Source organism: Rhododendron vialii, chromosome 13a (genome assembly GCF_030253575.1).
Source record: "Rhododendron vialii isolate Sample 1 chromosome 13a, ASM3025357v1".
NCBI classification, from domain to species: domain Eukaryota; kingdom Viridiplantae; phylum Streptophyta; class Magnoliopsida; order Ericales; family Ericaceae; genus Rhododendron; species Rhododendron vialii.
The window spans coordinates 33,112,904-33,139,759 of record NC_080569.1 but is presented as its reverse complement, the minus strand read 5'-3'; the positions used below and the strand labels follow the sequence as shown (position 1 = coordinate 33,139,759).

Sequence of the window (26,856 nt, the reverse complement as noted above, 5' to 3'; positions counted from 1 at the left end):
CTCCAAAATGACCGGGGACACCATAGCATCATCCTAGCATCATATATCTAAGCATCAAAGTCTTTCCTTTGGGAAATGCTACGGTGTTGACCCGCCATTTGGGAGAGAAATTATTAGCATCCATGTCCAATTTGGGCTTTGGTGGGCCTATTCCAAACCCACAACGATTATTAGAATCGTTCATTTTGTAGAGTTCGTCGAGTTTGTCGTTCACGTAAAAAATTAGCTTGATCAAACATTGGTGTGTGTGTGTGTGTGTTTATATATATATATATATATATATATATATATATATATATATATATATATATATATATATATATACACACACACACATGATCAAAACAAATTTGTACATGAAAAAATGGGATGGAAAATATAATTCAAAACTTAAAATTTTCATATTTTCATGTACAAATCTGTTTCGATCATGTATCTACCGTTGTTCGATCAAATTAATTTTTTACGTAAATGACAAAGTCAATGAACCCTACAAAAATAAACGATTCCGATTATGTATCAATCGATTGTATGGCCAAGAAAGAGGAGTGATAGGAGAGGGTTGGGATTTTCTTGGAACATGAAATCCTGACCCTATGTAGTTTTGTTTATTCCCCAGTTAGACTCTATGCGGAGCTTGGGAGTTTATTACAGTATCTTTTAGTTATGAATTTAAAATTGTAAGACCATAAATTCTTAAATTAAGGTTGGAATCTATAAAAGTATTTGAAAGATATATGCAGAATAGATTGTGTAGAGGAATTTTATGTGTATTTGATATCTAGATTGATTTTCGAATTCTGCATTTTCTAGTTAATTTTTTTATAATGCATAACGACTCTCAAACATCCCCAAAAGTCAAAATAAAAATTGAAGATCACGATCTCATCTAGATGTGATTTTCAAATAAATGATGTCTTTGACGTATCTAATGTGCGATATATGCATATTCATTTTCTTCAATATCAAATTCTTGAATACACAAAATACAAAAATCAACTTGTACTTTTTCACATAACAAACAAGATAACATAACATACATTCTCAAAGAATCCAATGCAAATGCTCTCACAACCCGACTGAAATGGTGAGTGCCTCCAACTGTCGATTGGATATGGTTGTAATTTTGGGCTCAACCAAGCTCTGTCTTTGGTTGTTTTTTCTCGATGTACCCCTTTCAAGTTTTATAAATTGTTTCGTTTAACGAGCAAAAAAAAAAGTTTATTGTGTTCGTTGGATCGATCATCGATGTGACCTTTTTTATGTGCCATGTATTTCTCGAACATTTAATTATTTTTTGCGTGTGTGTGTTTTTTTTTTTTTTTGAACTTGAAATTTTAGTTTGAAATGGATGGATTAGGATACTGCTACCACAAATGGCTTGGAACATTATTGTGTTCGGGTCATTCAAAGAGGAGGAAGAAAATTTTGGTTAAGTATCGATCTCCTTTAAAACATGTGAGAGAGAGAGAGAGAGAGTTGTCAACTCAGTTTGAAAATTGATCCCACGGTGGTGCCACAATCACACAAATTTACACACATAAATACACAAACTCTTTTTCACATAAGAAGCGGGGCCCACACACACTATAACTCCTTTCACATGAGGAGTGGGGTCCATACATACTGCGCGCACACACAGTGTGTATGGACTCCACTCTTCATGTGAGATGAGTTTGTATATTTATGTGTGTAAATGTGTGTGGTTATAAATTAATTGATTGATCCTATAATGCATATGATTATGCTGATCTGTCACACACTTCATATTTGTTTTGTTTTGACATGATGTTTCGTAGGTACAGAGCGGTCCCAAAAAAGAAAAACAAAAAAAAATGGTCACTACACTCTTTGAGAGCAACTCCAACGAAGCTCTGTTACTCCAAATTTTTATGTTGGGTGGAAATTAATTTTTAATTTATCTCTTTTTTTCTTTAATTTTTTTTTACTTAATGAAGGAATTTTGGAGGGACTCATCGTCATTTTTAGAAATTTGATGTCCAAGTTTAGTCTGGGGTCTCCGAAAATGGAGACCTCACCTCCATTTTGGAAATTAATTTTTAAAAAAGACGATGAGTCCCTCCAAAATTCTTCTATAAAGTACAAAAAGTTAAAGTTACAAAATCTCTCGTCTCTCAATATAGAGATTTGGAGCATTATAGAGCTTGATTGGAGTTGCTCAAAACTATAAGGTCAACCTAGTTTCTAGTCAAGGCCTGAGATTTTAAAGTGTGGATCTTTCAGATGATTCAAGTTCGAAACGTTATAAGTGCTATCAAGATCTAATTGGCTATTCATAAGGAACATTGTTCCAACTTTTAATGGACCACCCGCTAGTAGAATGTGAAATTGATCCTTTGAAAATTAATCAAGATGCAGATAAGCTGAACACCATGAGTTGAAAAAAAAAAGGAAGAAAGGACGAAGTGGTCTTAAATGTTATGGCCCACGAACCACATTGATATTGTGCGGTCCATATCCATAGTACTACAATTTTGGCTTCGACGATAACCTTTCTGTTTTTTTTTATACATAATAAAATGTTCATTAGCCCCATTCTCGGGACCATTTATGACTGACCTCTCCGTTGGATGTTAGCAATTAGGATCATTTGATTCTTTTCATTATTTTCGCCCACACTTTTTAAATGTTTGGTCGCAAAAAGGAAATAAATTTGTGTGCTTGAGATGACTTTCTTGTCTTAACCTGATTGATGCATGAGATGATAACTGTTTCTCCGTTGGATGGTAGCAATCATGGAACTCCTCGGCCCCAATTGCAGGACATTGCAGGACTTTTTTGCTGTTGTTAACGATCGAGTAAACTTTCGGTGACCCAAAGATTTGAAATGTGTGACACTCATGAAATTCGAACCTCTGATGAAATGATAACTGTTAGTATAATTTCAGTATTATAGTAGCATTAATTGTACGTCTACAATCAAATTTAGCTTCTAAAAGAACATCGGGGGCAATTAAGACTACTTCCCTACAACAAAAGGAAATGAAAACATTTGAGCATTGGCCTAAAATTTGTCATTTTAGGGCCTCTGCTCTAATATAGGAATTTCAACACAGTATTCTTAAATTAGATCTAATATGGGATTTGTCAAGTCTGATCCATTATCTCAACTTCGAGGGGACCCCCCGAACTCTCTCTCTCTCTCTCTCTCTCTCTCTCTCTCTCTCTCTCTCTCTCTCTCGCTCTCTCTCTCTCTCTCTCTCTCTCTCTCTCTCTCTCTCTCTCTAGCCCTAGCCACCTCCCTCCTTCTCCCTCCCCCTAGGGTTTCCACCCTATGATGGGCGGTAGGAGGGGGGCGTTCTCCATTAATGTTTCATCCACCTCCCCTTTTACATCTCTGTCGACCTCCTCCGCCGTCCTTTTTTCACAGCCTCCTCTCCGTCTCGCCTCCCTTAATTTGGCTGCCTCCATTGCCGCCATCGAACAAATCCTCATGCACGACTTCTTCTCCGACATTCCGAAGTTCCGAGATTGCCTCAACTAGCTCGAAGCCGTCCACAACAGGCTCCCCATCCAGATCCAGCCACGACGGCGCGCTATAAATGTTCCGGCGATCAAGGGGTCGGGGTGCAGAGTCCGTAGTCAATAGGTTGGAGAACAAGGTCTGATCTGGAGTTGATTTGGAGAAGGGAAGGTTGGGTTGTCTAATTCAGCATCATCGATGGTTTTCTTTTTTCTTTCTAGTTTTCTACTGTGATGTCCCACTTGCGGGTGTTTCTCCCCTTCGAGAGTCTTCCTAACCCTTTTGGATGTAGTATGTTTTTCTTTTTTTTATGTTGGCGGAGTGAGTTTTGTATGAGGTATTGTACCTCGGTGGCCTTCATAAGAAATTTAGGGTGTACATAGGTTTTTCCTCGTTGGAGCCTATTCGCCTGATTGGCTATTCTCTCCTTTGTCCAAGGAAAAATATGCCCTTTGATGTACTCTCTTGCTTATCAATGAAATTTCTAAACTTTTGGAAAAAAAAAATTAAGTCTGATCCATTATGCAGAATAAGTTTTTCGAATGGATTGTGATTTTGGCACTCCAAAAATTGATAGAAGGGCTCCAAAACTAAACTGGATTGATAAACAAAACAACGTCGTTTTGTTGCTCCTCCATCAATTTTTGGAGTGCTAAAATCAATTTCCTTTTCGAATTCGCCGCCTTGCTCACTCTTACATATATGTTGTTCAACCAAGTCTATGCACACTAATGCAAATCTGGTTGCTTCAACTTTCTTGAGCGTAATTTGGACCGCTCGACGCTGGCGAGATACTCCGAAAAGCCTAAGGTCGATTGGAAACGGCCACGGATCAATACTCAACGCTTCACCTTGACTGGAGGCACTGTTTACCCGTTTGACTCTTTAGCCTTCCGAAAAGGGCAATTTGCAGTTTTCTAAAAAATTGAATTCTGTTTTGTTTGGATTGATGTTTGAAATTTTTTTTGAAAAATAGTAGGGATAATAAGTAGAGAGAGATAGAGAGAGAAATGTTGGGAGTAGGAGGAATCTAGAGGGAATCTAGGGGGAATTTTTTTAAAGGTACTTTTTGAATCCTAAAGAGAACAAGGCAGAGTCGTATGCTTAATTATATCTAAATAAATGTATGAACTTTTTTATTCCCGTTCATTTTGACAACCTTCTATCCGTCTCTGATGTTCGGGTGTGGTTGTAGAAGTGTTGGTGATTTGTGAGAGATTGAAAGCATCTGAAAGGGGCACTTGGTACCAAAATATACAGGGGTCTACCTCATATGTAGGTGCATATGGGTACACAATTAGGAGATGGATAGTCAGCAGTTTGGGAACAAACTGCAAGCTGTCCAGTTGGGTATTTTTGAGCCCGATTATGGGTCCAATTTCAAGGATTGAAATCGTTCATCTCATAGAGCTCATAATTACTCCACTTCATTTCATTCAAATAACTAATTTTTCTATTTCTTTTTCTTTTTTTTAAAACTGAGTTGGATCTTTATTATCAGGAGAGCTTCATTCTGCTCCAATCAAAGAGTAGCTTGAGGAATGTTGTTGGATTTGCTTTAATCCAAACGAGCTTAACTTAATGGAAGTAGAGTAGTCTAAGATGACACAAAATTACCAGAAATGGAAGGGGCTGAAAGGACTCTAATTAAATGACGTCAGTTTTTCACACGCCTACTCCACCATTGGGATAAGAAGAATCAAAAAAGGCAAATTAAGTGGTTTTCTTTTCTACTAGCAATTTCATTGTGATCACGTCAATGTACCATATTTGAGTACGAGCTACCCGATGTGGGCATGATTTTTGTTTTTTATTAACCGGATATCCGGATCGAATTGAGCATCTCGATAATTTTCAAAACCTTGAAATTCCAAAGCAAACCGACCGCCAGACTCCACTAGTCCAAAGTTCGAAATATTTGGCCATGAATGACTCCTCCATCTCATATATTAGCGGATAATATGTAACCGTAAAAAGCCGAATTAGTTCAAAATATCCAAGCATATATAATCAACAGAATTCTCGAGCAATAAACTTAAGGGCAAATTTCACTGACCTCCCCTGAGGTTTCTGACAAATGCAGAAACCTCCCCTGAGGTTTCTGAAATGCCAGAGACCTCCCCTCCTTTTGCTGACAATGTTAGGATTCCCCCTTCTGTTAATATACTGCCCTAACGTTGTTAAGTCTTGCAATGAAATGACAAATACACCCTCAAGTGCTATCATATTTATTACACGTCATTTAACCTTATTCCTAGAAAAAGATAACAGATTAACCAAACAATCCTACTTGCCATGAATGGATCTTTCCTCTACCTCTTCAAATTTCACACACACACCTGTATACGTACATGCATATGCTACATTTGTTTGTAAATTGTAAATTTAAAATTAAGCATCGCCTCTCTCTTCAGCTAGTTCCTTCACTCTGCTTGATCTACAATTCAAACCCCTCTTAGGAAGAAAAAATAAAGTGATTGATGAATTTAGTGACCCAAGGAGTAAAATTGAAAACGATTCAGATTTTGGGTGTTAATTGTGTGGGATAAGATGTGGGGAAACAAATAAGAGGAACACAAAGGGTATGATTAGCTTGTTTGGAAAAAAAAAAAAAGAATCTGAACTCGTGTTCATTAGCAATTGGAAGATATACAAATAAATATAAATATAAGAGGGATATAAACCATATTATTTAAGAAAAAAAAAACAAGGTCTCCTTGTATGGTGGGTTTAATATGATATCGGGTGGGTTTCACGTGGCCGTGTCCACATAGTGCTCGAGCAGCTCATTTGGGCTGTCCAAAAGTATGTTGGACGATCCAAATTGAAACTCTCTCTCCCCTCTTACCCCACCACCCTCTTTCCACTTTCTCTCTCCAAATATGAGCCTTCCAAAATCGAAATGGATGGCCTGGATGCGCCGAGTTGGCATCACGTGGTACCCACCCGGCACCCAAAAATTTTGGAAGGCAAAGAAATAGGTCTGTAATAGTGAGGGTGAGGTAGGTCATGAGATAGAGAGTGACGTGAGTAGTGTGTCTAGTACTGTGAGACCTCATTCCACTAAAACTTTTTTTTTAGAACTTTTTGTCCTTATTAAAAAAATTCGCGATTGTTCATTTTACGCCAAACTTTTGTGAAATATAGAGACAAATCAGAAAAGTTTTTACTTTTGCCCAAATATTTTGGAAAAATAACCACTAACTTTTTTTTACTTAAAAGTGGTCATTTCCCAAAATACTTGGGTAAAAGTAAAAAAATCTACTTTTTCGATTCATCTGGTTAAAAAAGTCAAGAAAATTTCGCGCAAAACTTACGAAACGAGAAAAAATTCAAATAAGAAAAAAAATAAAATAAAAAGTCCTAAAAGTACTTTTAGTGTTTAGTGGAATAGGGTCTAAGAATTGAGAAAAAAAGAAAAGAAAAAAGATTGAGACTTGTGAGGATGTAATCAGTTGCCTAGTACTTGGCTTGCTGGGTGTAAATACAATCTAACTCAGAGGGTTATTTTGCCATTTCATTGCTGAGTTTAACTCCGTTTGCCAAAAAAATTGATGGAAGGGGGAATCCTAACATTGTCAGCAAAAGCAGGGGAGGTCTCTGGCATTTAAGAAACCTCAGGGGAGGTCAGTGAAATTTTCCCTAAACTTAATTAGGAAGATACATTGTATCTTGTAGACGTTCAAGAACAATGAACATAAGCTGGCACATTAATTAATTAGCCCTATCCGTTGGATGATATATAATAATTAAGTTGCTTGTTTGATTTCTGAAAAAGAATTCTCACACAAATTGATAATGAACTTGGGATATCGATTAAAAGACTTTAAGTGATGGTTGTAAATTAGGACTCTGTCAACAGTATTTAGTATTGAGTTAACGTACGTAGATAATGATGATGAATTATTTGATTTTGGAGTTGAGATTGTAATTAGTTCCCGCCCTCTTTCGTCGATAGATTATAAAAGCAGGTTGGCAAAAAAAAAAAAAAAGAGTTGATTTTTTGTTGCAAAATGCCTACGACTTTAAGGCTCCGTTTGTTTTCACGTAAAATGTTTTACCTATAAAATGATTTTGCTGAAACTATTTTTGTTACTTTTATTTTTCGGTATTTGGTTGACATCTGGCAAATACTTTTCGGAACAAAAAATTAAATCAGTTTAAACTCCAAAAAAAAGCTGTTATCAGTGGACAAAACACAGATCACAATGTTTGACACAAATCTTCTATGGGACCCATTTTAAAGTCTCATGCAAATGATCGGAGCCATTTAATTTATTTAAAACATGTTAATAAGATATTTGTCCCTAAATTTGACAGGATAAAAGCTGAACGAATCGATCTAAGTCCTTAATGATATCTGAATAAGTTGATTTTTTTATAAGAGTTCTTAAAAACATATTTTAAACAAATTAAACAACTCTGGTTATGAGCGTGGGACTCTAAATAAGATTTGTGTTAAAAACTGTGACCGATTATTCACGTAACTTGCTTGTGGTTTTTCAAACATTTGGTTCATTCCCCAACGAGAGAGAGAGAGAGAGAGAGAGAGAGAGAGAGAGAGTTATGCTAGCTGTACAATTCCACTTCATGCTCAGGCGTTTACAGATATGCAAGCGTGAAGTACTTACGGGGATTTAAGGGGTAAAACGTTTTGCACTGCATGGGGTAAAACATTTTACACCAAAAAATGTTTTACTTCATGCGATCCAGCCAAACACCATAAAATGTGTGTCGAAACAAACGGAGCCTAAAATTCTCTCACAGTTTCGTTTGGTTCACTGTATTGTACGAAAAATGGTGAGAATTTGAGAGAAATAAAACATTACTATTCTGCTCATGTTAATGTTTCTAAAAACTGATGAGTCGGCACTAAAAAGTTTGGACGCTGAGTAGTTTTCTTATTGATAATGATGAGACTGTCCAATGAAACTGCTAAAGAAGGAAGTGAAATCTCGTCTTATAGTGAATTACGTTTTGATACACACGTTCCGAAATATGGTATACTTGCGTGAGTGGATTTAGCAATCCAAACCGATTCCAAAGTTTTTCCTTTAGAAGCTAGAGAGGTTGGAGCTTTTGCAAGATAAATCAAAAGGATATAGATTGTCATAATACTTCTAAAATTATGTTTTAGATGAATGATTAGATACTAATCTATTTTATTGGATGATCGATTATCTCTTGAAATAAGTGCACTCTTGTATTATAATCTATAGAAGCCTAACACTACTACAAACCAATTGTGGATGTGGGGTGCACCACATTCTCTTGTATTATAATCTATAGAAGCCTAACGCTACCGTAACCCAATTGTGGACGTGGGGCGTACCACGTTCTCATTCGCACTCGTCATACCAGAACGATGATCAGCACCCCCGGTAACATAGATCTCACCCATGCATCTTTCTTCCATTAAGGAACCAAATTATTGTTCTCTCTCCTACTTTACAGACCTATTAATAATGCAGTGAAGAACAAAAGTTAGAAAAACAAACTCAGTATCAATATTGGAATGGAAGAACAAACTTTAATATAAGAGGAAAGTAACATACATATGTGTTATGCTGCTTATGCAGTGTCAGTGGGGGAGAGGCTCTCTATTGCAATGGAACTCCATATCACTGGATTCCCTTTGCACTATAAGGATGTAGTGCGCAATCCAAGCCGTCCATATCTACAATTAATGGTTTAGCAAATCTAGACCATTAAAAACATTTATGGACTCGACTCAAATTGCGCACTACACCCGGGTCCTCGGTTTTGAGGCGATATACATACATAACACATAGTATAACAGCATTACAACATTACAACAGCATCCTAAGGATAAACACTGAAGCCAGGCATATTAGGAAATGAACTTCAGCCCTCATGACTTAGTTGACAATCTCTTCCTTCATTGCCAGTGAGAGTGCCCCGACCCTGAGTCTCAAAATCGGCCTTGCCTTTTCAGGGGCTTAAAGAGAGAATAAAAAATGTGGCCCTTTTGTTAAACTATTATAAGAGGTAAAAAAAAAATAGGAGGGCCCCCTAAAATTCAAAAAAATTTTGAGGCCCAAAGCAATCGCAACATAAGTTTTAGCTCAGGGCTGACTCTTCTTGAAGTATATGGTGCCTTCCAACTTAACTACTGTCACACTTGCAACTTATTTTGAGATTGAATACGGCGTTGGTTAATTTGAGTCTTGCACTCTGAGAATTTTAGGTTGTTGATTCATTTCATTTCTCTAAGGAATGTTACAAATTTTTTCTATCATCATACATGAGGTTATCATGTATCGCTTATGTTTACCATCTCGACGTAGTTATTTCATTTTCATTATGAAAGACAGAAAAACGTAATATAAATCCTCAAGGTACCTGACACCTGATGGTGAATAAACTCTAATTAATTTCGGGAAATCTTAACATTAATTTCAAAAGTAAGGGAGGTTATTGACATTTAAGAAATCTCTAGGGAGGTTCCTATATTTGGCAGAAATCTCGGGGGAGGTGAGTGAAATTTATCCAAATCAAATTATATGCCTATATATTGGTGAATAAACTATTCCTATGTTCTGATTAAAAAAAAACTATTCCTATGTTTTATGGGTAATAATCTGCACCCAAGGATTTACAAAGATCAAACTCTGGTTTTTTTTATGTAATCTCCCATGGTTACAAAGATCAAACCCAGGGTTTTTTTTAGTGTCATTTTCACCCAAATAAATAAAAATTGTTTATTCATTTGATAGATACAAGTCATAAATACAGATGATCCTTGTGCACCAATTTCAATGGTATAATTCCAAGAAAAGCTAAATTTTCTGGACAATGATTTGTAAAGGATCCAACTCACTGCAGTATGCTAGTGTATCAACTGGGCAACAAAGGGATTCAAACATGGGGCTAGAACCTTTTCACTTGGACCAGGGCTCCTTCCCTCATTCCAGATTCAAGCATAGCCTCAAGCACAGCAACATCTCTAGCTCCTTCAACAAATGAACACCGCGGTTCTGGTTCGAAGCTTTTTCCCTTCTGCAACAACACATTACATAGGATAAGAATATGTCCTTGCTCGTGTATCAGTACATTAGGAAATTACATCCACAACAAAGGCGTTAGAGGACCATGACAATTAGAATCATCTGGGAAGTTATGAATTTCCATTTCATTATTGGGGAGAGATATAAGTGTGACAATAAACATAGCTGAAGTAACTAAGTCGGGACTTGGATTGTGGATTTCCAAACTTACGAGGGTAAGGAAAATCTTATAAGAAATAAAAACAGATCGAGGATTTGTCGATGGAGTTCGGACTTCTGAGGGAAAAGAGAATGTATAGCAGAAGAAATGAAGAAGCATCTACCTCATATTTCTCTTCCTCCACAAATTCAAGATACTAACACATCAATTCTAAAATTCTGCTTAAGAAAATCACACTTGAAAAAAATAGAAAAATGTAAATTAAAGTCAAGAAACAAAAAAAGAAAGACATAAAAGCAATTTTATGGGTTGGTGATCATTATTTACCAGAAAGAAAGTCAAGATGTGAAAAAGCAACCAGCAAATGAGTTGCTTTGGAGCCAGTCAAGTTGGTGGTACTATTCCAGTTTGTTGCTGGACATTAATTTACTTATCTTTACAAAAATAGTTTGCCGAAAAATTTCATGAACTCTTGGAGCTATATAGGGGACTTAAACTGAAAACGAAAATATAACTACTCGATTTGCCAGTATAATTATCACCTATTTTAAAATTTTAAGTACCTTCAGGGTGGCCTGTGAGAAATCATTTATAAAAGCTTTGAATTCTTCAGTCACCCCACTGAATGGATAAAAGGTGCACTTGCTTTGCCCGTCTGAAGTATAGAGAGAAACCTGTAATAGTAATACCAATGTTAGAGAATTGAAAGTTAAGATTTCTCAATCAAATCAATGGCTCAGGAACCCAAAACTGCGACAGAGATTCCTTCGTATTTCATAGACATAAGAGGACAAGTGGATTGTAACATACCATGTAACCGTGTTTTCCCTCTCTATTCCCTCGCTCAAGTTGCACTGTACCTTTTACGCCAACGATGCGCCAGAAAATCTACAACAACTAATGAATATTAGTCGTAGAATTTTTAATGGATCTGTAGAAGAAATGAAACATCATTCTACTACATGCCTTGGGTGATTTTGACGATACCACCATCACAAAAACTCCCGAGCACCCATTCTCCAGTTGACTAAAGAGGAAAAAAAATACCAACCAATCAATTTGCATATTCAAATCATCTAAGGCTGTATTGATATCAAGGATTTGTGGGAGGAAAAAAAAAAAAGGATCTGACGAATCACAATGATTAGATCCTTCAACTTGCCATTTTCTTCTCTTTTTTCCTTATCCAAATCCTTAGTGGAACTTACAATGCAGAGGAGATGTTATCTGGCGGAGGCAAAGTCAAGTCTACATGAGAAGTGAAAGCGGATACTGTCTTGATCTCACATCCAACAAGCTGCTTACAAGATTGGGAAAAATATCATTATGATCTAGGTTATGGCAAAAACCCATCCGTGAAGAAGGTTGTTTATTTCACTACTCAAGCTTCAACAATGTAATAGTATGGATAAATCATGGTGCATTGAGAGGTCAGATAATTTCACTCACAAGGGCAATATTTTTCCCAAGCTAGATAAACATTAGCTTCACGAATTGTTTGGAAAAAAATGGCATAATCGGAAAAGCTGTTCAAAATCCCATAACTAAACGACAATAACATTGTCACAAATGTGTTTACGAGAAAAACTTTAAAATCAGACCAACTTATGAAAATGGTAGTCTAAAGTTACTACTAGTTGAATACTGGGCATTTCAATTAATATGGTTTCCGTGAAATATAAATCTATATACAAAGAATGATAATGTGTGTGTGTGTGTACCAAGTACCAACTATTGAAAGGCAGAGCTTACCATCCTCAACCCAGCTACATAATGTACCCCCATATCTAGAACAAAACCCCCCTGCCAAAAAGCCCGAGGGAAAATGTCAGTCTAAGACTATTCCAATGGACTGACTACTTTGAGTAGAATAGCATAATAGCAGATTGATTATGCTTGCAATCAAACAAATGCACGACATTTCAATTGGCCGTACTTTCCAGTAGAAGAAAGAAATGGTACTTTACTCACACTGACTTCAATTTAATGATACAAAACCTAATGCTTTTGCTTCGATAAACATGCATGTTATAACTAAAGCAAGCTGCATTTTCCAAGGGACTTGCTAGTTTTTTTCCTTCTTGTTGACCTGGAAGGGACTTGCTAGTTGCCACTTAGTAATGTAGCAGACTAGTTCAGGATCTGGGAGTATCGGCACCTAATTGTTTCAATAACTATACCATCAAGAACGAGTTCTTTTTTGTAGGGGTCAAGGCATATGATAACTTAAGAACAAGCTAAGATTATGAGTTTCCCCATGAAATGCGTACAGTAAAATTGCGCCTCCAAGAGCTTGAGAAGTAAGGATTCGAGCTGTTCATCGATCCTTCTGCAATAACTTGTACACTCATCATTTCCCCAATCTCAGCCACCAGTTTTTTCCCCTGTACAAACAAGAATCAGTTCCATGCAAAGCCTGAAAATAGATAAGGCAGTAAGTAAGACAGTGACTAGTACCTCCACTAAAGCGGGTTCAAACCGATAATTTTCAGCAACAGCCCATATTGGTTGACCAGGAAGAGTGCCAAAAGTGGAATTATAGCTTGATAATGCAGTTTCTGCCTCACTAGTGGCTGCATAATTAAATAGATAATCATGAACTTCTTGAAGTTATTTACCATAGTTCACCAAAAACTGAAGGTGGACGGAAACTAAAAAATCACTTCAAAACAACACATCCTTTCTAGACAAAGGCAAATCAAACATGCATGGTTTGTCATCCTAATTCTTTTGCTAGTAACCTTTGTTTTTCCCAAAATAGGTACTAAAAATTAAATAACTCCTATAAGCCTAGAGAAAATGACTAAGGGACAATTATTAATGAAACACATAAAGGAATGGGTGAAGTCATAGCTAGTTTGTTGGTGGGAGAGACTTTGCACACACAACTCAAACTAATATTTCTTTTACTACCCACAAACATTCTCACAACGTCAACACCAGCAAAGCAACCATTTCATTAATGTTCCCGCAAGGTGTCTTTACCAAGCTTCGTTGCTTCCCAGGAAATGTACCATAATACCTCAAATAATCAACAACTTGAATCGAAAATTGGAACAACAATCTATTGATTCTATTCTGAACATTATGGAAAAACTATTCAGGACACAGTTAAAGAAATACAATGCAGTTGAAACCGTGTCCAACTTACAAGCTGCAGCTGGTTTCTCTTCAATATCCACCATATTAGCCAAAGCAAAATTTGAGGCATGCCAAAACAGAACAAATGTTAGTTCAAAAGGAAGCCTGGAGAAATATGTGAATATGCATGTACAGACAGACAACCAACGCGCACATGCGCATGTATAGCACAAGCTGCCACGCTGGCTGCATCCTCCACCAACATTACAATGTCAGGCACAAATGTTGCAGGGGCCTTAACTTGGTTGGTTGAATATTCCACATCAATCTAACTTTGAATGATATCGGAGATTCGGAGGCTAAGGATAGAAAAAAAATCTAAACCTTTGTTATATCGTCATACAAAAACCAAATCACCTTGAAGGACATGCTTCCCTGCCTTTAGCAGCCTGAGTGACATATCCACCTGCACAAGTAATAGACAATATTAACAATTACACTAATCTGATCACATGCATGGTTTAAACTGCATATCGAACAGGCTTAAAGGTTCCAACCAAGTGTAAAGGGGCAATCCTTAGTATTGGCCAAAGAGTAACGAGAATCAAAACTTGGCAAACATCGTGAATTCTAGCTTTGAAGCACCGACTCTCGTAGAATGCAGTATTCGTGTCAGACATTGTGGGGACACGCCATGTGGCATGTCAATTAAATTTTCATTTTTTTACAGTGGGACACATTGGGGACATGCCGGGGACACATGGAGATACAACAGGGTGATTTCGAAAAGTTTTTCCCAAGTAACATATTTGTAACTTCGGAAGTATTGGACCAAAAGTGTAATATAAAACATGTGTATGTGTAATAGGACTGCACCATCAGTCAATAATGCATTCCATAGATGTCCTAACCTAAATATTTAGTGGTTACAATGTAGCTTTGCATAACTATATGAATAATCTTTACGAAAAAGGCATGTCCCCTGTCGTGATTTTGTCCCCATTTGTTGAGAATTTTTTGTGTCCCATATCCGTGTATGGGTCCCCCTCTGTTTGCGTGTCCGTGTCTATATCCGTATATGAGCTACATAGATCATAAGCTATGAGCATGCACACTTGTCAGAGGTCACGAGCCGGTGTCGGACACCAAAGGTCCTGGCACATATCCAACACTAATAGCATAAGTGTACTACGAGTATTTTGCCATACATTTTTGTTACGACATTCTTAAGACACTCTGAACACTAGTGACATTCTCTTCATAAAAATACCACATAAAACTCCATTTGTTGTACATGATAACTTTGCCTACAGCCTATCAAAATAATACAAAACTCAGACATCACTCTTTCATTAATAATCTCCATTTTAACGGCCTCATATGATATTATGTCATTGTAGCACTATCTTAATCACTTGTGTATAATAAAGTCATTCATTATAGCGAATTAATGAAGATTCCATTTTGATTGTACATATGAAGACCCTTTCAAATCATAGAATAAACTTGTAGACAATAGAATATGAGTAACTTTAATATGACCCAATTGTGATAAAATTAGTATTTAGTACCATCAAACAATACATGCGATACCTTTACAATGAGAGCAACTATGGACATATTTTGTATGGGGCCACCCACGAGGCCCCGTACAACCCCTGACCACTACATTGGGGCAACCTTACTATTGCACTGGGACTGCCCTTCAATGTATATAGCTTATAGGTGTCTAGAAACTCAACGACTTAAAATGTCAGAGGGACACTGAGAAATTGGTGAGTTTTGCAGTGAAAGGACTTAGTTTTTAATGTAAAAAATGAACATTCTGTGAAATGTGTATAAATATTTATGAAAGTGCATCGATGTCAGTTAACTTTTTTAGCATTATATGTGCATTGCCCAATGCCTAGTGGTCTATGGTTAGCAAAAGAATTTGAAAAATGAAGATCAATATAGATAGATTTAGCTTGAGTTTGCATGAATACCAATAATATACAAATGTGCTTTTCTGAATACACAACAGTTTAGAGAGAGAAAGAGAGTGCCTGAGTTTGTCCAGCAAGAACCACTGCAACAGCAACAATGTAACTATCCTGAATAATCTCATCAAGGCCCGTTTCCCCCCATTTACATTCAACTTCTGGGAATATCTTGCAGCCAATTTCAACAGCACTTCTAGCCGATTCCTGTCAAATTATCCTAAAATCAATTCATACACACTCCACGTGATTTTGTAAGACCCTGTTTGTTTGCAGGGCCGTCCCTGACATCTTGGGGACCCGAGGTAAACTTCAAGGTTTACACCGGTTATCTATTTTTACGCGTAAGAAAAAAAAATTGTAAATCAATCTTTAAAAAAAACAAATGAACTTATACTCAAGTATATATCACTATTCTTCCATTTTAGCAACAAAACTATTATTTACTCTTAAGAATATCATTCTTTCCCGACATCTCTTCTTTATTAAATAGCATATTGAACCTATTCAACCGCGTTCTTGTGACATAGCCAAGTCAAGATAAGTGTTGAACAATTCTAACTTTAAAAAGAGCTCCTTTACCCCTTTTTTATGATAGATGACAGACTACAATTCTTTTGTGGAGTACTAGTAGACTTATAATTGTGGGTTAATTGAAAAGAAATGGGCCCTCTTTTTATTCAAAGATAAAAAATAATTAAGTGGGCTCATTTCTTGTACCTATTGTAAGATGCTGTAGAGTGTGGAGGCCTCAAGGCAGGCCCTGCCTGTTTGGTTACCGAGAAAATTTAGAAAAGGGAAATTGGTGTACCTCAGAGCGGCTCCAAATTGCTTTGACAACGACGAGATCGGAGATCTCGGCTAATCTTGGGAGGTACTGGGTTTTGACGAACGTCCCAGCTCCAATAATGGCGATCTGAGGAGGTGGATTCGTCATCTTCCTCAGATCAGTTGAGTAATCAATCGGATCGTATAAACAAGGAGAAATGTGGGTGCGGATATAAGTAGGATTGTAGAAAGGTAAAGAATGTCAGTGTTTGGGTTTTAAATCAGGAGTTTATGGTCTGATGTGAGATGATTTTGAGCAACAGAGAGAGGGGGACGGAAGCTTCGTTTTTTTTTGGGGGGTGCCAAAATACATGCTAACTAGAATCTCTTTTTTAAAATTTTATTACAAAAGGGTTGAAGAAGGGAGTTTTAGTTTTTTTTTTTTTTTAAACAAAATAGAGATGGTTATATTAATAATAATTTAATAGCACTTACATAACGAATGTCATTACAAATATTTTGGATAAAAATAAATTAATTATTTAAATATAAAACTAATTATCTAAATATAAAATGAAAACACATAATACAGTCAATATCTTTCATCACAATTCAAACATTAAGCCTGAAGCAAACGTGACAAGGAGGGGGTTAGTTAGCATGACAAAAAAGGTTGAAAAAGGGTTTTAGTTAGCATGTTAATTTTGAAAAATAGATTTTAGTTAGCGTGTTGATTTTCGAAACCTCATTATTCGTCGGCAAACCTCATTATTTTTTATTCGTCGATTGAAAACAAATCGAGTAGATTGCCCTATAGTTTCCTACAAATATACTGGCCTTCCCTATAGTTTTCAAAATTAGTATTATCTCCCTTACTTTGAAACTATTGATTAGATTGCCCCTTCTACAAAAGTCGGTTAGTTTACTTAACCGATTTTGCTGACATCATCAATTTTCCTAAGAGTTCATGCATTAAGAGAAGGGTAATGATTTTGTCACACCCTTTTTTGATAATGTCACACCCTGCAAGTGTATTTTTTGGTGCAAAAATACACTTGCAGGGTGTGGCATTATCAAAAAATGGTGTGGCAAAATCATTTCCTTAAGAGAAAACCCAAAACGAACGAATCTAAATTATTAATGAATGATATGGCGTACAATTGTTTACGAGATTGTCAAAATATCTTTAAATTAAAGCCTTACTTAATATCTCATTTTTCTCGGATTAAAGTCGATTTTTCTATCTAAATGCGATAGGTGAATTAATTGCCTAAAGATGTGACCTTTTTGTGGCTTTTCAATGAAAAAGCATCTATTCGAGGTAACCCAAACACAACTATAGTATAGGGGTGTTTGGGACTTAGGTCCCGTTTCGAAACTCAATATAAGTACTTATTTTTTAAGAATGTAATTTCAAGTTCAAAATTAATGTGTTTACGCAAATAATTTTCCTACCAATATGGATCTTGTTTGATAGATCTCATCGAGATCTTTTAAACGATGCAAAAAAAATTAAAAAATTATTTTTCGTTTATATTTTTTTGAATTTAAAAATATAAAATAAGTACTTATTTTTTAAGATGGTGTTCTGGAACGGGGCCTTAGTAGTTTTTTAACTAATATTAGAATCTATCGATTGTGTATCGTTGATTCTACGTACAAATTGGGATGTGGAGTCCAGAATTCTTATCGAAATTGAATATTCATTAAGTAGTACTAATTTTGTGGAGAATGAAATATGTCCATATATGAATGTGTAGATGTATCTGTAGGAGGTTACTCCAAAAAGAACGTCTCAATGAAGTTGGCTTCTTTTTCAATAGATGGTACTGGCTTTCTAACTGAACATGCTATAGCGTTTGGGAGCTTCTTTAGGGAGAGTGCAACTATGGTCTCCCTCTCCCAACTTTTTACCCAAACTTAAATCAAACCGAACCTTATGTCTCAATCACTTGGAGCCTTATGTCCCAACCTTTTATTGAAAAAATAAAAATAAAGGAGGTGTGTAGAGTTGACTAGGGTGCTAAGAGTATGGGTGCAGATGAGCTCACTTTTAGAATGTTTGAGCTTACCTCGTGTGAAATTTAGTGAGCTTGGCTCGAGCTTAAATCGAGATTGACATGTGCTAACAAGCCAAACCCATACATACAAGCCAAGCTTGCCTACACGAGCCTATCTACGACTAAATCTAGCTCAACTCATTCGCCAAATGAGGAAAAAAAAAAAGAGAGTTCAAACTCGCTTTTTGGCTAACAAATTGAGATGAACCGGACCCTTAACTAGCCATGCCCGAAAGTCTGAAATAGTTTGCAAACAGCTTGACTTGTCGGTGTTGGGATATCCCACCAGCAACGGAAACGTAATAAAAGAAAACAAGAACGCGCAAAGAAGACACACAATATACATGGTTCGGCCTTAATGCTTACTCCACGGGCAACAGAACAATTTTCACTAATATTGAAATGAGTACAATGAGATAAAAATAACCCAACCCAACCTCTCAAACTCACTAGTAGTTTTATCTCCCTCACTTCCCACAATTCTCTCTCTCACACACTGTAGGCTGTATATCACTTTAATTTCCTAAGCTCTCTGCCGTGACTCACAACCCAGCCAAAACCCTTAAATACTAGGCAAAACAAACTCTTGTAAAGCCTAGATGGCCAAACCACAAATGCACCTTGAAAACAGCCGGCTTACCCACTTGAGCATTTCCAATGACCACATTTAATTAACTACACAACAAACCAACCATTATCATGTTCCTTTTTCTTTTTCAAACCCATTACCACATGGGCAAAACCCAACAGTGGGAAATCCTACCTTTGAGTGGGAAAAGAAGTTTGTTTTATATATTGCTCGGGCATTGATTGGGTTTTTGGATTTGTTTTCTCATTTTATTACTAAAATATATTTTTAAACTATGTCTATAAGTTCATATTGAACCGCAGTAATCTCAGGTACTGGTTTTCGTTTAATTTGTAGTAGTTAAGATAGGGCAAGCAGAGCATACTCTTTTTTAATGGATATTCTTAACTATGAAAAATGAAGTGCTACGTACATACACTACACGTTACATTACATTTTAATGTGTAGTTCATTTTGGGTTCTACGAAAATTTAGAAAAATGCCCATAAATTTTAAAATATTATTTTATGGGGCCCTATAAAAAAATCAGCTCTAACGGATATCGGTAAGTATTACTTTTAAATTCGTAAGGTAAAACTGTCCAAGGTGGATCCTACATAAAATGTAGGATAAAAAGGTAGTGTACCTAGCATTTTTGGAACAATTAATCCCTTTGCTCCAAAAAAGTTTTTTCTTTCAACATTTGGAATCCAATGGGTCCACGTCAATAAAAAAAGATAATGGTAAATGCTATCAGCCATATTTGTCATATTACATCAAAGATCAAATATATTTCCATAACTTCTTTTAGAATTTGAAATGTATAGTCCCTCTTTAACATTCTTATTTTCCTATCTTAATGAACTAAAATCTTTATGACATCTCTCTACTCAAGTATATGAATATAAATTGGAAAATGATATTGACACTCCAAAAATTGATGGAGGCACTCCAAAATTAATGTGATTCCAAAGCCACTCTCTTTTATTTTTTAGAGTGCCTCCATCAATTTTCTATAAATTTTAATGATACAAAAATAATCTACGTCTAAAATCATTTCAAAATTTTGAATCCAACTAGTGATCCGTTTGTAATTTAAACTAAGTTAAAATCCTTAAACTCTTTTTCTTATATATTATAGTTTTGGAAACATATTAATTACAAGTTTGAATCTTTTGTATATATCTAGACTAGATACATCAAATTAGAAAATTTTCAACTTATTATAATTCCAAATCAAGTTGTACGTAATTTCTTAGGCGGCTTTACTCATTAGATTGCCGGCCTTTTCATCTCATGATCAATTGACGTGCACTATGTTTTGATTTTATTTATGTGATCCCTATTCTCAGTGGCAAACGCTAGATCTTGATAAAGACAAGGCCAAATGTGAAATTACTTTGGAGAAATTAGTTGTCATCAAAAAATACAATTTAATCTTCTGAATTTTCTTTTTTTGAAATTAATTACAAAAAAAAAAGATGGGAGTGATCCTCACACCTAGGGGTGGCAAACGGACGGGTTTGGGTCAAATTGGGTAAGTTGTTAGTGGGTTGGGTCTTTAATGGGTCATTGACCCATTTAGACCCATTAATTATGAGTCTAATTACCTATACCCAACCCGACCCATTTATTTTAAAGCAAACCCGACCCGCCCATTAACCCAATTACATATATACTAAAAATTATGATCGAAACTCATAAATTTTTTCAAAAAGACGAGAATAAGTAATTTTTTTTGTCTTATTGATTTTTTTTTGTCTTTATTCAAAAAAATTTAAATTTCGATCAAACTTTTTTACTTTTCCGATTCCTCTCATCAAAACAAATTAATAAGTCACAAAAAGATGACAAAAAACAAAAAAAATGAAATTTCACGGGTCCATTCACGCAATTAATGGATGAGATGTGTTTTCAATTTTGACTGGTCAAAATAATTGTTACCGGTCACAATTGATTTTTAATTCGGACCAACGGGGGGGGAGAGAGAGAGAGAGAGAGGGCTGTAAACGAGCCGAATCGAGCCGAATATTAGAATACTCAGATTCGTTCGTTAAGTTTTTTAGCGAACTCGAGCTCGAGCCGAACTCAATGAAAATTATGACGAGCCAAACTCGAACCGAACTTGCCCAGGTTTGGGTCGAACTCGAGCTTGTTTACGAGCCTTAACGATTCAATAATATCATATTTTTATGTTCTTATACAGGTCTAAAACTGCAAATAAAATTTTCATTATGTACATAAATATGTTCATATACATATAAAAAGATAAAAACATATACATAAGTAAATTTTTAGTAATTGTAAACGTTTAGACTTGTACAAATTTTAAAATTTTTACTATATAACTATATAAAATCCCCATGATACACATATACTTCAGGTTCGCAAGCCTAATCGAGCCGAATACTACTGCGTTCATGTTCGGCTCATTTATGAAACGAGCCTAAAATTGAGGTTCAGATTCAGTTCATTTAGTAGACGAATCGAACTCGAACGAGCCTTTATCGAGTCGAGCCTCGAACAGTTCACGAACGGCTCAGTTCATTTACAGCCCTAGGGGGGCGGGAGGGAGGGAGAGAGAGAGAGAGAGAGAGAGAGAGGGAAAAGAGACCAGCGGGGGGGGGGGGGGGGAGGGGGCGAGAGAGAGAGAGAGAGAGGGAAAAGAGACCAGCGGGGAGAGAGAGAGAGAGAGAGAGGGAAAAGAGACCAATTGATGGGTCTGGGTTTGGAAAAGAGATCAATTAAGAGATGAAATTTGGTGGATTACTTTCATTGCCCATTGGGTCATTTAAGTTGACCCAATTGATGCCCAATTATGACCCAACTAATACTGGGTTAGCTGGGTTTGAACCCATTCTTACCCAACTAATAAATAAGTTGGGTTGGGTCTATTTTCTAGTTGATGGGTCCGGGTTCGTCAATGGATCTGGGTTCAATTTGCCACCCCTCTCACACCCCACTCTCATAGGTGCTTCCGTCTGTGCTTACGTAGGTAAATAATATCATGATTGAGACCATAAAGTAAAAAACCAACTCTTGTTCTTTGGACAAATTTATGACCGAACAAAAATGAGTTCTTCAATCTTTTTCACATACACTAGAAAAAAAGAGAAGTTATGATAGCATGCCGCACCGGTATTGAGAATCATTCGTATTGACAAATGGAATCTAAAACGAAAAATGTTATAATTTACTAATAATTAAAGACAAAAAAAAGTCCACAAGAAAGCTAAATTTTTGTTCATCTTAATCTGTTTTTTTTTTTTTTTTTCAAATTCAATCCAAAATTCGTGTAATTTTCAATTATTCTAGTCGGGATGAACCAGAACGACTAACTTAAAAAATTTATATAATGTCTTTGGTAAGAACGATTGAGGAAATAAAGAGCCTGTGCAGGGCTAAAACTGGTAGCATAAAAATAGATTATTGGTGCTTCAATTCAACGTTCCAATGACTCAACGCAGGTGATCACACCCCATGGTTTGGGATGCTGAGGTGTATCTTTCCCATTCTCTTCCTCTCTCTCTCCAATTTTCTATTCCCGTCGATTAGATACATTGTACAAACCCACCATAGATTTTCTTTCAAATATTTGCACCTTCTCCAGAGGCGACAGAAACGAAAAAGAACGCCGGCCTATTGTGAGGGTTTTCAATTTCAGGAGCCAATCGATATAATAAATGGGTGTATTTGAAGAGATTGGAGGTGATATCAGGTACGGATTCAAATCCTTCTCGTACACAAAACGTTGAATTTTCGATCGTATGCTTAGAAACTCAATTGGGGTGGTTGTAATTGCACTGGATTTTTGTTGGGTTTTTCATCTCTTTGGTTTGGTTAGAACAGGGTGTTTTTGGAAATTTAGGAAGGGTTTTGGGTTGTGGGTTTTTTTTAGGTTTCAATCTCTCTGTGTCTATGATTTGGATGGACTTGGATTTCGAATGGAAGGGATTTCATTTCTAACTCAAAGAAAAACATTTGACGTTTTTGATGGTGAAACTAGAGTAGAGAATAGATTTATGCGGGATCGTTGTGAAATTACAATCCTTTCGAAGGATTTCAAATCACTCATTGTATATAGTTATTTCAGATCAATGATGATAAAGCTATCGAACTTAAATTTCGAGCTATTCTCCTTTAGTAGTACTACCTCCGTCTCGAAAAGATTCTCAGCTCCTCAAAACGAAAACTTTAAAAATGTATTTTGGTTTAAAAAAAGTCAAAACTTTTTTCTCGCAAGATACTAGATATCGATGATATCAATGAGTTCTTTTAATTTCTGAAAGAAAAGTTTGAATTTTTTCGAGTAAAATGTTCTTTAAAGTTCTCATTTTTGCTTACCAGACATTCTTTGTGGGACGAGTAGAGTAGTTTCAAATCCCTTCATTGAAATTCACATCTATCCAAATGGAGCCTGTGTTGAAATTCATTGAGGGTTTGCTTGGAGTAATTATTTTGATCTTATCCTATGTTTCAATCTGACTTTTTGGTTTCTTGCAAAAAAAAAATTGTATTGAGTTTTATCTGGTTTCTTTTATACTTCAATGTGAATGGAGCATTTTATGATTGACACCAACGGATTGGATAACAGTTCGGACATCGAGGTTGACGAGATAAGGTATGAGAACTTAAATGAAAAAGACGTCAGTGATGAAGAGATTGAAGCAGAGGACTTGGAGTCGCGAATGTGGAGAGACAAAATCAAACTTAAAAGGATCAAAGAAAGGCAGAAGCTCGCAGCCCAACGGGCTACAGAGAAGGAGAAGCCCAAACAGATGACCGATCAAGCAAGGCGGAAGAAAATGTCTAGAGCCCAAGACGGGATATTGAAGTACATGCTGAAGCTCATGGAAGTGTGCAAAGCCCGTGGATTTGTCTATGGGATAATTCCGGAAAAGGGTAAGCCAGTAAGCGGTTCATCGGATAACATTAGGGCTTGGTGGAAGGAGAAAGTTAAGTTTGACAAGAATGGCCCCGCGGCTATTACGAAATATGAAGTTGAGTGTCTTGCCAAAGTAAGGGCAGATGGTGTAGAAAAGGGGACTTCCCAAAGTACTCTTCAAGATTTGCAAGATGCAACTCTGGGATCACTTTTGTCTTCGTTGATGCAACACTGCGATCCACCTCAGAGGAAGTACCCGTTAGAAAAAGGGGTTCCCCCACCTTGGTGGCCCACTGGGAGCGAAGACTGGTTGACCAAATTGGGCTTACCCAAAGGCCAGAGCCCTCCTTATAAGAAGCCTCATGATTTGAAGAAGATTTGGAAAGTTGGAGTTTTAACTGCTGTGATAAGACACATGTCGCCTGATATTGGGAAGATCAGGAGTTTAGTACGGAAATCGAAATGCTTACAGGATAAGATGACTGGAAAGGAGAGTTTGATTTGGTTGGGGGTATTGAGCCGGGAGGAATCCCTCGTCCAACAGCCAACCAGTGATAATGGGACATCTGGTGTAACTGAGGTACCTTCTGGTGGCCCTGGCGAAAAGGAAAAACCATCTGTTAGTAGTGACAGTGACTATGACGTCGATGGCATGGTCCGCATGGATGATTGTGTGGGCTCTGTTTCATCTAAAGATGAAGGTCGACTGCAGGAGCAACCAAGAAGAAAAAGACTACGCATGGAATCAAATGCACCAATTTCTAGTGAGCATCTGAATGATGAACCGAGAAACACTCTTCCTGATATAAACCAAACTGATGAACCTTGCGATACATCCAGAGGCGAACATGAAAACAATATGAATGAAACTATGAGGCCTGTCTATGAAGATCTTCGGGGCCAATACCAGTTACCAGCGTCTGAGTTTCATATTTTCTCCACTTTTCCTACTTCCAAAGTAAATCCCACGGAGAACATTGGTACAGGTGGCAGGCCCTTACTATTTCCAGTGGTCCAAAGCTCAGATTTGGCTATTGGGACTCGAGATTCTAGGGCTCACAGTGACAACCAAAATACTGCGTTGCTTAGTGGACCTCAAAATTCTGAGTTGCATCGGCTGCCAGAAAATCCTCAGCTTCAGCAAGATACTTCTTACAGTTTTCATAATTCATCACTGAGTTTTGGGCTTAGTGGTGATGGACAGCAAACCCGGATGGCATTTGATGAACCGTGGTTTAGGCCAGAGCATGCTGTAGTTGATGTATCAGCTCTACAGAGAAATGAAAATTACATTCCTGGAGAAGTTATGCACCAGATAGGGTCTCCAATCAATAGCCAGCCACTGGATTATGGATTTAACAGTCCGTTTTCTCTTGAAATAGACACTACAGTTTTCGATGACTTTTTGCTTGATGAGGACTTGATAACACACTTTGGTGCATAGATATGTCAGATTTTATACTTGAAAGGTTAGGGCATGAGTGACCATTTTCATTAACCTCCCCACCCAAAAAATATATATATTTTCTACTCTTCCCTTGTTTTGGAACCAGGTTTAATTATTCGTACTTCATGGTTGTTTTCTATGCAGGGACTGCAAAAATGCATTATTTTGGCTAGGTTAATATTGGCTTAACTCTGTGTTGGAACTGTTGCCAGAACTGACGTTTTTCGTCCATGCCTTATAAACCTGTAAGTTATGACATAATCCCTCAATGTGCAGAAGTAAGGAATAGGTTCAAGATTTTATGGGTTGAAAAATTGACCCCACATGTAATATTCAGGGCCCTTGAGTAGTTCCTGTAAATAATTCATTTTCTTAGACTGGTGAAAACTGCGCAGGAGTGGCATTTTGCCAATTCAATGGATAATGTTGAAGTTAATAACAAGTTGACCTTGATGTTTTTGTCTTGAAATTTTCATGTTTGTGTTTTATTTACGTCCTTTGGTATAATAAGTATATATACTACATTACAGTTACAGAACTATCTTTTGAAGATTATTTGTTTCCAGCCCAATTCCCTGTTTGCTTGCTGTGATTGTGGAATGGTTTTGGTTTCAACCAGGTTAGCCATGTCATGATGGTATGCATATAAGTCATGGGCAGGACAAACATTTAAAGAAACTTCATCCCCTATTGACCTCATTTGTATGTTTTCCCCTATTGGTGATTTTTGGAGTATAACCCGGTGTTGATATGATGCGTGATTGCATCATTTCTGGACATGTGAAGCCTTTGAGCCCCAACTGCCTGCACAAACAACTGCCTGGCTTGTGTATTCAGCATATATCAATTTTCTGGTCCGTCAATTGTTTTATTCGCTTTTTGGGGTTGGGCGTTACCGAATATATGTGGAATTGTGAATGCATATTGTGAAGTAAAATTTTGGTCGCTGCTGCTTTCTTTTATTTTCTTATTATATTCCTCCTTTCCTCTATATCTTTCTAACACAAAAATACTCATACTCCTCAGCTATCTAGCAATGTCATGGTTCCTTATAGAGAGTTATTGACTTGTATTAGTGTAGCTTGTTTGATCAAGCAGAAAATACCTTTTCCTTGGGTTTCGTTAGTTTTATGCAACTCAGGGGTGCCAAATCAGTTGATCTTTCTCAGTATCCGTGCTACAGAGTAGAGGTACAGATACAAACTCGACGAGGGGACAAGGACATGGATACAGGACGCAACAATTCTCAAGAGATGCGGCACAACAGTTATTTTTTGTATAATTCTTTCAGTCATGCAAACATACATTGCAGCCACTAAATATTCGGGTTAGGACACCTATCGAATGCCTTGTCGATCGATAGTGTATGCTTATACACATACACAAATGTTTTATA

General features: G+C 36.7%; 2 protein-coding genes across 3 annotated transcripts; one reads left to right on the top strand and one right to left on the bottom strand.

Moving 5' to 3' along the window:
• Nucleotides 1-10,192: 10,192 nt before the first annotated feature.
• LOC131314641 (dehydrogenase FPY6) lies at nucleotides 10,193-16,876 on the bottom strand. Its single transcript, XM_058343429.1, has 12 exons — nucleotides 16,544-16,876; nucleotides 15,799-15,939; nucleotides 14,171-14,219; nucleotides 13,824-13,841; nucleotides 13,130-13,245; nucleotides 12,943-13,056; nucleotides 12,425-12,475; nucleotides 11,881-11,969; nucleotides 11,639-11,699; nucleotides 11,483-11,560; nucleotides 11,236-11,346; nucleotides 10,193-10,504 (listed from the first exon to the last, which is right to left on the bottom strand). Exons 1-12 carry the CDS (start codon nucleotides 16,667-16,669, stop codon nucleotides 10,376-10,378), a joined length of 1,083 nt encoding a protein of 360 aa, XP_058199412.1. The 5' UTR covers nucleotides 16,670-16,876; the 3' UTR covers nucleotides 10,193-10,375.
• Nucleotides 16,877-22,638: 5,762 nt separating this feature from the next.
• Nucleotides 22,639-25,929, top strand: LOC131314640 (ETHYLENE INSENSITIVE 3-like 3 protein). 2 transcript variants are annotated; one of them, XM_058343428.1, is made up of 3 exons: nucleotides 22,639-22,846; nucleotides 23,723-25,482; nucleotides 25,605-25,929. In XM_058343428.1, exons 1-2 carry the CDS (start codon nucleotides 22,812-22,814, stop codon nucleotides 25,455-25,457), a joined length of 1,770 nt encoding a protein of 589 aa, XP_058199411.1. In that variant the 5' UTR covers nucleotides 22,639-22,811; the 3' UTR covers nucleotides 25,458-25,482; nucleotides 25,605-25,929. The 2 variants fall into 2 exon arrangements, with proteins under 2 accessions (XP_058199411.1, XP_058199410.1); XM_058343427.1 differs by lacking the exon at nucleotides 22,639-22,846 and having other exon boundaries at nucleotides 23,337-25,482.
• The last annotated feature ends 927 nt before the right edge of the window (nucleotides 25,930-26,856 follow it).

Bases quoted from the DNA above. Each gene is read 5' to 3' on its own strand.
- LOC131314640 (XM_058343427.1), top strand. From the start codon at position 23,682: ATGGAGCATTTTATGATTGACACCAACGGATTGGATAACAGTTCGGAC.
- LOC131314641 (XM_058343429.1), bottom strand. From the start codon at position 16,669: ATGACGAATCCACCTCCTCAGATCGCCATTATTGGAGCTGGGACGTTC. The intron at 15,940-16,543 runs GTACACCAATTT...ATAATTTGACAG, and splicing joins CAATTTGGAGCCGCTCTGAG to GAATCGGCTAGAAGTGCTGT. The intron at 11,700-11,880 runs GTAAGTTCCACT...TTTCCTCTTTAG, and splicing joins GATAACATCTCCTCTGCATT to TCAACTGGAGAATGGGTGCT.